General features: G+C 43.5%; 1 protein-coding gene across 1 annotated transcript in view; it reads left to right on the top strand.

Annotated features, from left to right (window-relative positions):
* LOC147747646 (ferric reductase 1-like) overlaps positions 1-12,004 on the top strand; it is a 264,051-nt gene that overhangs the window by 158,296 nt on the left and 93,751 nt on the right. Inside the window, exon 4 of the mRNA XM_086936342.1 lies at positions 4,232-4,326. Within this exon, the coding sequence (XP_086792468.1) occupies positions 4,232-4,326 (95 nt within the window). The remainder of the gene's footprint in view (positions 1-4,231; positions 4,327-12,004) is intronic.

Below are 12,004 nucleotides of genomic sequence, written 5' to 3'. Positions count from 1 at the left end.
ATGCATGACGTGTACGATTAGACCCTTTTTGCCAAAGAGACATGGTGCTCTTACCGGTGTTTGGTTTACCACTAGTAGTACTCCTCCTATTAGGCTTGCTACGCACCACATTCACCTCCTCAAAATTAGTTTGCAGAGTGGCTACCTCTATCCTTTATCTTGTTGAATGGTCTCCATCTCCCTCATACATTTTTCTGACTTCTACAACATTTGCAATCATAATGGCTTCTTTTAGAGTGGGATTACTAGCCACCCACAACCTCTCTTGAGCTTTCTTTGAGTAGCACTGAACAATTAATTGATCTCTCATCATGTCATCTTGCATAGGACCAAATTGACACTTGGTGGATAACTCCCTCAATCTTGACAGAAAAATCGTTAATAGATTCATTAACTTTTTGTGTGTAGAATCTCTGTCTGCGCATAACAATATTCTCTTGCTTTGCAAATTCGTGCGTAACTTAATAATAGCATCTTTTTACACATCCTCTATCTCCTTCCCTGAAGCTGGGAGATATTTAAAAATATGTTGTCCCTCTTTCCCTAACGCTCTTTCCCTAACGCACCTTGCAAAGGGTCTTTTTTCTGCACAGCTGAAAAGTTTGTGCCATTTAATGCCACCAAGTAGTTTTCAAAACAATCACACCAATCTTCCCATTCCGTGGATGGTTCCCCAGCTGGCATGAGAAAAGGTGGTGGTGCAGTGACAGTATTTGCAATATTCATGGTGAAAGCAGAATGAGCCCACTAAAACTTGACCGGTCACCGGTAAAACACCTTTGACAGTGAAGGAAAAGTAAAGTATCAGACTCATTACAGGACCACAGCAGAAAATGTTAATTAACCTACTGAAATTGTTGTAACATGTGGCATAGGTTTATATTTAGATAAAACTCTAGTGACAAAAGGTGTGTGTGCCACGGCTAATGCACGCAGTTAAATAAATGTACCCCAATAAATTGTACAGCAAGGTGTGCATGTCACCGTGATTATCAGACAGGCAGATCTTTAATGACAATACCAAAAGGATGTGCATGTCACCGTACGTTTTAACATTGACACACGCAATTAAGAGAGTGTGCGTGTCACTGTTAGGATAAATTGGTGGTACTTAAGTTTGAAGTGACACACTGTTGCCTCTTTTAAGTTAGGAAAACACAGTGTGCGTGTCACTGCCACAGTAATTTACAGCAACACGCTGTAGCCCTTTATTAAATAGAGATTACAGTGTGCACGTCACTGCTGTGATTAACTTTAAATGATCCCATCACTTTCAGTTGAATCCGTACGGGTAACACGCCGTGAAGTGACAGCTGTAAACATGAGTGACACGCTGTTGCTGTTTACTAATTAGGGATTATGATGTGTGTCACCGCTGCAGTTAACTTTAAATAAGCCAATGCTTCTAACTGTATTCATACTGGTAACACGCTGTTGCCCCTTTAAATTATGCTGGGGCCGGTGTGCGTGTCACCGCTGATATCAATAAAGTTGTACCTTAGACAGCCTCCAATTAACACGCAGCTTAGTCCTTCACCAATTAATGCGCTACTGAGGCATCGTTAGTCCGCCCACTCCTCTCCGGACTGCAATTACATAGGTGAAATGACGCCCAGCTAGACCAGGAGATCGTTGTTGCAGGTGGGTGGACCAATCTTTAATATATCACACGGCAATGCGATACATCCCTCAAAAGTAGAAAGTTAACATACCTCGGCCCAGCAAGGTTTGGAAAGTTACTGCAGGTGGTAATGAAGCCCGAATACATCTCTGGCGTTCATGATGGATGACACAGCGTGTAGCAGCACTGCATAGGTTTGTCGGGGTGTCCGCTTCGCTGCCTTCTGTCACAGCCTGGCACTGTCCCTTCTCCCAAATTGTTAACAAAATGTAATAGGTAAAACGGGGGCAATTTCTTAGTAACACCAAAGTAGTTTATTCTTTGTAGGCAGCGCAGACACCCAACTGGCATGGCCAGGCAATCCAACAACTGCAAACTGTCGCTACACAGAACCTAGAGCACAGGGCATAGAAAACGAACAATGGCACATGCCATGAGCCCGGCAACCGGGGCCCGGCAGCCCCATGAAAACCATATAACATAACAGGGTCTTTGGCAGTTCTGTGTAACTCAAAGCAATTAAATGCCATTCGTACATGCCACAGTAAGAGAATAGCATAATGGAGCTGTGAGCTGGAGGCTGAGGGGAACGAAAGGGAGAGACCACAGAAGAAAAGGAGGTAGGAAGACGGGGATGGAGAGATGGGTGGATTGTGAGAAGGATGTAATAAACATGTACGAATAGAAGGATGAATGGAGAAAAGTATGAAAGATAGATTGGTGGATGGAGAGAAGGGTGGATGGAGAGATGAATGAATTGATAAGTGGAGAGTAGATTGGATGGATGGACGGATGGATGGTGAATGGGACACACAGATGGATAAATGGCGACAAAGTTAGGGGGAATGATCGACGAGGAGGATGGATATGGAGAAGGATGGGTGGATGTAGGGGTAGAAGGATGGAGATATGGATGGGTGAAAAGAAAGATGGATGGTGGTTGAATGGATGGAGAGGATAGTAAAAGACAAATAGAATAATGGATGGATTGAGAGAATCAGGTTGGTGGGAAAATGGGTGGGGAGAAGGAAGGATAACCAGTTGGGTGGAAAGTTGAAAAACTGAAAGAAAAATCAAGAGATGGTAAGAAGAAAAAATAAAGATGGCATCCCTCCTTTCTCCAAAAAAGTGCTCGGCTCAATCGCATCACTCAGTCACTCAGTACTAATTTGGATTTGGTTTAAAGAGGGAGGGGTTATTTTGCTGCCTACTTACTCCCTATTTGTTTTGAACGTTTTAACTTCATCCTTTTTTAAACTGTCCTCTTCATTTAATTTAATTACCACTGTATCATCAATGTCTGTATTAGCGAGGTGCTCTACAATGTGCACCCGCAGTCTCCTTTGAATAACCTCGAACAAATTTTGATCCAGCACACAAATTTCTTTTTCAATTATACAATAGTGACCATAGCTTATCAATCACAGTAGTGAAACATTCAAAAGCAGAATCAGGGATGTTGATTTGAAGTTCAATCTTTATTTAATCTTCATAAAAGCCAACGCGTTTCGTCCTCCACAGACTTCTTCAGGGCTACAAACAATACATATACATACAGTCAATTATTCTATATACAATATATACACTATTATACAATTTCAAAACAATGTTATATCTAAACACTTTTTTTTAAAGAAATATTGATTCTTGTGCACAAATGGAATTTTTAGGGCCTTTAGAGTCATTGGCTCTAAAGGCCCTAAAATGTCAATTTTTCACTTTTACTAGCAACCTTTTATTAGATGTGGTATTGTAACAGAGAAAGGAAGCAGAATCAGTACAATGATATAATAGAGGATAACTCTCTGACAAACATGTTTGTTAAAATGATATTACTTTTAATGTAAAAATGTGCACAAGAATCAATATTTCTTTTTAAAAAGAAAAAAAAAGTGTTTCGATATAAAATTGTTTTTAAATTGTATAATAGTGTATATATTGTATATATAATAATTGACTGTATGTATATGCATTATTTGTAGCCCTGAAGAAGTCAGTGGAGGACGAAACGCGTTGGCTACAGTGCTTTATGAAGATTAAATAGAGATTGAACTTCAAAACAACATCACTGATTCTGCTTTTGATTGTTTCACTACTGTGATTGATAAGCTATGGTCACTATTGTATAATTGAAAAAGAAATGTGTGTGCTGGATCAAAATTTATTCAAATTAAAAGTTTGGACAATTTGTTGTCCTGGGAGATTTAGGGCATATAGAATCTCCGATTCGTGGCACCAACAAAATTAAATAAGGCAGCACTTAGGATAGGTGCAATTGTGCTTAGACCCCTTTCCCCAGTTCTTTTGTTCATAATCCTTTGAATTACCTGTTGTGGAAGACCAAGGAATGTGGGACTGTAACTTGTTACACACAAGTCATCTCACAAAATCAAAGTGGCTTCTTCAGCACACTGCCGTTTCGTCCAAGCACAAATCCCCACATTGCCCTATTAATCTCCTGGCCACAGGAAATGATGCACTTTGTAAAATGTATTCGGGGTATTTCTACATGGTTTCATGAGAGCATTATTTTTCAGGCTTGAATGCCTAATAAAAGTGAATGTGAATTGTTTGTTTAAAATTCTCATCGCAACCATGTTACTTTTACAGAATTCTGCCGTAAGTCACACATCCGATGCAGAGAAAGCAGGAGTTGAAGTAATTTGGAATGCTCCAAGTAAAAGTGCTGGCGATATCAAAATGAGGTAATTCCATCTTCCATAGTGGATTTGTAAGATCTGTTAGGTTGTTTACTAATCCTCTCATTAATCCTCTCTGTTAATGCTGACAACAAAGCAGATTTTCATAGGCATTAGTAAAGGAATGTCCTGATTATTTCTAAAGACATATTTGTCATACCAGTTTGGTGGGGGGAAAGTTGGAGGTAGGGCAGTGTTGTATTCACATTTATTCATGTCACATGCTTCTGCCAGCGTGTGACAGTAACTGCCTTGGCTCTCCTGCGCAAGAGCATCCTTTGTGTCAACCCCTCCCATTGGCTCCCTCAACATTCCAACCCTACCTCTCCTCTCCCCTCGCTCACAACTATCATAATTATTTCTAAGCTTAACTGAAGCGTACTCCCTATGGGGCTGTAATGAATAAAGCTTAGAACCAAATTACTGCGTACTCTTCATTTCCACAAGTGGCGACGAGCGGAGTTCTCCTCTACAGCCCCACTGCGATGTGTTCCTGGTCTCCACCACCTCATAGGTTAAACATCACCTGCTGCTGTTCGAAGAATCTGGCCGCGAATCTGGCGGAGTCTTCCTTTGGTGCCAGAGTTCCTTTGGCCCTGCCCGTTCCTGTCTCCAGTGCTGCTGAGTTCACAGTTCGCAGTTCGGGCTGGACTGTTCCCATGAGGTACAGGGCCAGACTGATTTGCATATGGGCATGTCTGAACTGGGGTGGCAGAGTGGGCTAAAGAACGGTGATGGATTAAACCCAGATCTGTTGACTGGGTGTGAGTGTTTGATTTGTTCAGATGCTATGTCCATCACCACCCCCTTTTGTACAGCTTTGTTCGCCATAAGTTGGCAGGGTATGCTCAGACGTGAGTCCCTTGCTTACTTTGCCACTGGATTCAAGAAAGCCGGGCTGAAGACGGCTGAAATGCCAGAAACCGGTCCACGGAAGCTTGTTTCCGGTCCAGGGAAGGCATGGCTTGGCAGTTCGGGCTGGACAGTTCCCATGAGGCACAGGGTCAGACTGATTTGCATATGGCCATGTCTGAACTGGGGTGGCAGAGTGGGCTAAAGAAAAGTGATGGATTAAACCCAGATCTGTTGACTGGGTGTGAGTGTTTGATTGGTTCAGATGCTCCGTCCATCACTACCCCCTTTGGACCGCTTTGTTCGCCAGAAGTTGGCAGGGTGTGCTCAGACGTGAGTCCCTTGCTCACTTTGCCACTGGATTCAAGCAAGCCGGGCTGAAGACGGCTGACATGCCAGAAACCGGTCTTCGGAAGCTTTTTCCTGGTCCAGGGAAGGCATGGCTTGGCAGTTCGGGCTGGACTGTTCAATTGAGGCACAGTGTCAGACTGATTTGCATACGGCCATGTCTGAACTGGGGTAGCAGAGTGGGCTAAAGAACAGTGATGGATTAAACCCAGATCTGTTGACTGGGTGTGAGTGTTTGATTGGTTCAGATGCTCCGTCCATCACCACCCCCTTTTGTACTGCTGAGTTCACAGATAGAGCATCTGTATATGCAGTGAGATCTGCGCTTTTCATGTGCGCGAAGTGTATCAGCTGCCTTGCGGTGAGATCAGCGGTTTCATGTGCGCTGAGAATCCGTGGGGTTCTGTGCTCGCCACCTGCTGTTTCCGCATGCCACTGAGCAGTTAACAGCTGCTGCTTCCAGCTGACGTTTCGCTTGACAGGTTCCTGTCAGAGACTCTCCCGCCTCCTCTCGGCATCCACTTTCTCCTCACAAAGCGTGTGACGTCATTGAGATGCATAGCGCCATCTTGTCCTCAGGAATTTCATTGAAACGCTGCTTGATTGTGCATCTCCTACTCAGCGATGCACATGCTATACGACTTATCTGTACATTAATTCATACTGTGACACGTGCACTTTTCATCTACACCTTGTGATTCCTTTGGCATCCCAACGTACACAGAGTACACTGTTCCTGTGCATTTCTGCAGTGCTTTTCTTCTCATCAGTCCTGATCAGCTTTTCAGTCAGTTCATGTACATTTCTGCAGTGCGTCTCTTTTCATCAGTGACATGCACACTTTCGACAATTGTAACCAAGGCAAACATTTATAATTCCACAGTGCGTCTTATTAACTTTCACAATTCAAAATCAATTCTTCTGTGGCACTTTTACATTTCAAGATTCCTGTGTGCCCTCTGTTACAACTGTGCATATCACTAACGGTGGCGCGCACACCTTAGTCAGCAGCCACCTTCTACTTGCTCATACTACATCTTATTGATCGCTTACAATGTGTGCTTTGAGTTACTTGAACCTTTCACAACCTCAAGCTTTCCTTCTACTCAAAGGTGAACCATGCATGCCATGGAAAGAGTGGAAGGAATATTTCTGCAACTATATAGAAACGGTGGAAGACGATGATTTCACTCCTGTGAAGAAAAAGAAAGTACTATAGTATTCTTTGGGTCCAGGTTGTGTAAAAACGTACAATAGAATTGAGACAAAAGTAAGGGCGGGTGACGATGTGTTTTAGCATGCCTTAGATGACTTGGATGCACATTTTTCACCCATTGTATGTGACCGCTATACATTTTCAAGAAGGAAACAGGGCAAAGACGAGAGCATGGATGAATATGTTTCCGCCTTGAATAACTTAGCCTTAACATGCAGATTTGGGCAATTACAATAAGAATTCATATGTGACCAGATAATTATGCACGCTAGCAACCCCAACATCCAAGACAAACTGTGGGTAAATGGCGAGTCTCCTCTAAAAGAAGTGACTGGCAGATGTGCCAAAGCTATTCTTGACGAACCCAATGTTGTGAAGGTTGTCAATACATCCAATGCTAACAATTTGAAATGCAAAAAAAGTGCCCGACAGAATACTTGGTCAAAAAGTCCCCCAGACTCAGCAAGATGTCAGTCAAAAAGTACAATAAGGACACTGAACGTAGATGCTATCGATGTGGGTCTTCCTCCCATTTTGCAGACTTCAAAAATTGCCCGGGCAAATCTCAAAGGTGCACGTCTTGTGGATTAATAGGGCATTTCGCCAAAGTATGCAACAGAAAATCCTTGCGACGGAGCAAACCTGTGAAACACATCCAAGATGAAGATGACTCCAAATCGGAAGACTCGGACAGCTCTAAGTCTGACGACATCAGTTACATGTTCTCAATTGAGTATGACATTCTAGAACTAGCTCCCACCAAAATCAAAAAATGTGTGAGATAAGATTAGGTGGCGTGCCTTTGAACATAATGGCTGACTCTGGCTCTCCATTCACCATTGTCAACGAAAATGGATGGACGAAGCAATGTGTGGATAAAATTGGTGCTTCACTCAAGAAGTCCAACGTAATTGCTAGGAGTTACACAGGTGATAATATCGAATTTTTAGGAACTCGTGAACTAGAATTCGAATTCAAGAACAGGAAGGCGTTCTGCAAACACTTTGTGGCAAAAAAAGGTCCTTCTGTCCTTGGTTGGTGCGATAAGGCCGACCTAGGGATCATTCTCAATCCCAATAGTGATGACCCTGACATGTCCATTGATGACACATGCAAAAGTTCCCTTCATAAGGACTACGCTGAAGTGTTCTCTGGCAAAGTTGGTTTTCTCAACAGTTTCCAACATAAAATAGAGCTTAAAGACTCTACCAAGCCTTGAATACACAAAGTTAGACATCTACCTGTCTTTGTCAGAAATGATGTCCAAATAGAACTTAACAGACTGGTCAACGAGGGCATTATTGAAAAGGTAGAATCCGCAGAGTGGGTTTCTCCCCTGGTGGTCGTCAAACGCCCCAACATAAAAATTAGACTCTGTATTGATCTCAGCGACTTAAATAAGAATATAATTGTTGATCAGTACCCTTTTCCTCGTATTTGTGAAATGTTTAATACTACTAAAGACATGCATGTATTTTCAAATATTGATTTAAAATCTGTGTACCACCAAGTACCTTTACATAAGGGTAGGAGAAAATACACTACATTCATTATGCTATTCGGCTGTTATCACTTTACGAGAGTACCATTTGGACTGGCCTCGGCCTCAGCACTTTCCAAAGAGTTATGTCATCCATCTTTGAGGGAATTGCTGGAGTGACGTTCTTCCTAGATGATACCTTGGTCATGGGCAGCAGCCAAATGGAACATGACACACAACTCAAGCAAGTTCTAGAAAATCTGAATAAAAACATGGTTTAACAGTTGAATTAGACAAATGCAAGTTTTCTCAAACAAAAGTTGTGTACCTGGGTCACATGATTAGTCATGAGGGTATCAAACCAAAGCAAGGTTTAGTTGATGCCCTTCTCAAAGCTCCATGTCCCTCTAGAAAAGAGGATGTTAGGGTTTTTCTTGGATTAACCAAATACTACTCCAAGTTCATTCGTAACTTCTCTGAGAAGACGTACAATTTAAGGCAATTACTCAAGAACAAAAGTAAATTTGAGTGGTCTACCGATTGCCAGAACACCTTCTGTTCCATCAAAAAGGAAATCAGTGATGCACCTTTTGCCAAAGCTTTTGACCCCAAAGCGGAAATTATCGTAACAACCGATGCCAGCAACAAGGGACTCGGAGCGATACTAGCTCAGAAGGACGCTGAAGACAAGGAATGGGTCGTAGCATTTGCATCAAGATCCCTCACCTCAGCTGAAGAAAGGTACTCAGTGATTGAACGCGAGATGCTTGCATGTTCCTGGGCTCTTAATTATTTCAGAGCCTACATTTTAGGATTCAACATACGCCTGCGTACTGATCACACACCTTCGATCAAGATCCTCTTGGCATCCGAGCTGCAGAATGCCTCCCCCAGCAAGATGTCAGTCAAACTGCTGGGCTTCAACTATACAGTCGAATACTGGCCTGGAGTCAGGAGCAAGGTAGCTGATTTCCTAAGCAGGTTACCTCTACCCTACGAGGAAGTCATGAACGAGCAAGATGATGCTGAGAAAGTAGCTTTACTATTTGACTTAGATCTTGATGAAATCTCGTCAGAGGAATGGACACATGTCAAGAGACCCCACCCTACTTACAGTGTGCAAATATACCAATGGTTCCTGGCCTGAGAAAGTTTCCTGATGGAAATGCCAAAGTCTATTGGGAAATAAGAAATTAACTTAGTCTGGAAAATCGGGTGTTGTACAGAATAGGTAAAGCCATAGCCCAGTTCACACTCAGAAACAAAATACTCAACTAATGCCATATAGGTCATTTAGGTATCTCAAAAACCAAAGTCAGATGCAACTATTGGTGGCCCGGAATCGATAAGCAGGTAGAAATCCTAATCAGAGATTACGTGGACTGCAATTACTCAGACAAGAGTCTGAAAATTTCCAGAGTTCCTCTGTCTCCCATCAACCCACCCACATTGCCATGGGAAAGGATTGGCTTGGATATCACTGGACCCATTGAAGGTCATGATGGAGTTATCAAGTATATAGTGGTTGTCATTGATCATTTTTCAAAATGGCCTGTAATTAAGATTGTATCATGTACCAACAGTTCTTCACTCATTTCATTTCTTGACAAGCTATTTCTGAGTGAGGGATTACCCAAATTCTTGCTCACCGATAACGGCCCTCAGTTCTCCTCTGAAGCATTTAAATCTTTAGAAAGAAATTATATTACTCACCTCACCACCTCACTCTACCATCCAGAAGGTAATGGCCTCGTTGAACGATTCAATCGAGTATTTAAAGGACACATACAACTATCCCGGAATGCCAATCTCAACTGGGAAGAAGAAATCTTCAAACACATATGGGCATTTAGGATCTCCCCACGTGCCAGCACCAATTTGGCACCCTTTGTCCTGATGAGAAGCAGACAACCCTTGAGCAAAGACTTAGGCTGGATGCCAGCCTCCAAACAAATCAAATGGTCACCTGAAACCATCAGGAACAGCATAGAAAAAGCACAGACGGGCTACAAAGACTGGTATGACTCCAGACATGGTGTCAAAGAACATTCCTTCAAGATTGGTGACTTAGTCAAAGTTCACCTTGAAAGAAAACTAGGAAGGGAGAAAGTAGATTCACCGCCCCCCTGAACATCAGCAAACTAAACAACAATGCTGCTAGACTCAGCAATGGAAAAGTTTGACACATGAACAGATTGCCCAAATGTCATTCCACTAGGAGTGAGCTCAACCATTATCAGTCCTATAGTGCCACCAGAGATGGGTCAGGTTTGTGCCAATCGAACAGTACAGGTAAAGATCTGTGGGTTGATTACGGTGAACCTGAGGATGCCCACCATTCCATGCCATGTAGCAATAGGGGGTGTTCCACTAGTGAAGATGTACAAAATGTATTTATTTATTTTTAGATTTATAATGCGCATGGCTGCCCCAGCAACGAGGCGTCCCAGTGCAACCAGAAACCATGGGACAGAAGAACCAAGGGGAGCAGGGTAACGAATTAGACGGCCGATATAGGGAAAAGCCAGGTCTTTAAGGCTTTGCGAAAGGCCAGATGATTCATAGTGTTTCTCATAAAGAGCGGAAGCGAATTCCAAAGCTTCGCCGCCAGGAAACAAAAGGAGCAACCTCCGGCCCTCGCTTTCCATACTCGCGGAACACGAGCCAGCGTGAGATCGGCGGAGCGCAATAAACGCCCCGGCTCTTAGGGCGCCAGCAGATGAAGTAGCCCTGCTGGGGCCTGATGTGTCAAAATCTTATGAGAAAAACACAACACCTTACTCAATGCGCTTTTCAACCGGCAGCCAATGGAGTTTGGGGAGTACAGGACCTAGGCAGTGCCACCAAGAGCCGGGCCACCGCGTTCTGAACCCTCTGCAATCGCTTGATACTTGCCTTGTTAGCCCCAAGTACAGAGAATTACTATAATCCATTCTGGACAAGATAGAGGCCTGTACAATGGTCTGGCGCACCTTGGGAGGAAAAAACCCAGCAGCGGTCTAAGACCTCGCAACAGCCCAAAACAAACCCTGGCCACAGCTTTTGTTTGTTTATCGAAGGTCAGACCATTATCCAACCAAACACCTAAGTTCTTGACAGCCTCCTTGGGCAGTGGGGCAGGTTTTAAACGATCCGGCCAGCACTGCTCAGACCAAAGCTCCCGGTCCTTGCCGAACAACAGGATCTCCGCCTTGCTGGCATTTAACTGCAAACATTTTGCTGCCATCCAGTCGGAGATGGCCAGGAGATCATCTTTAAACTTCCCCAAGCTGGTGTTGCATTTCTTAGAGAAAGCAATCACTACATGGGTATCCTCTGCATACGATACCAGGGAAAGCCCCCTGCCCCTTGCCACCTCCGCCAGGGGTCTAACATACAGATTGAACAAGAGCGGACTTAGGATCGAGCCCTGTGGCACCCCCCGATGGAGGACAAACTCCTGTGAGTTAAATGGAGGAACTGAAACCTGGAAAGACCTATTTTCCAGAAAGGACCGAACCCAGGCCAAAGCCAAGTCCCCAATTTCAACTTCCAGGAGGCGTTTCAGGAGTATGTCATGGGAAACGGTGTCAAACGTGGCACTTAAGTCCAAAAGGACCAGTGCCGTGTGGTACTGAAAATTCTGGACCCGTGTTATATACATCGTCGTATCATGACGATTTTGGTGTCAGCAGACCGCAAATGACGAGTGTAGTGTGTCTAAGCGTTTTCGCATGAATCGATCTAAGAGAACACTCTATATTTACGAATTTAGTTTGAACCCTCGAGTTCCATTTTGTGAATGCCAG

Source organism: Lissotriton vulgaris, chromosome 1_1 (assembly GCF_964263255.1).
Source record: "Lissotriton vulgaris chromosome 1_1, aLisVul1.2, whole genome shotgun sequence".
NCBI lineage: Eukaryota > Metazoa > Chordata > Amphibia > Caudata > Salamandridae > Lissotriton > Lissotriton vulgaris.
The sequence above is the reverse complement of the archived record's forward strand: the minus strand, read 5'-3'. Positions and strand labels throughout refer to the sequence as shown.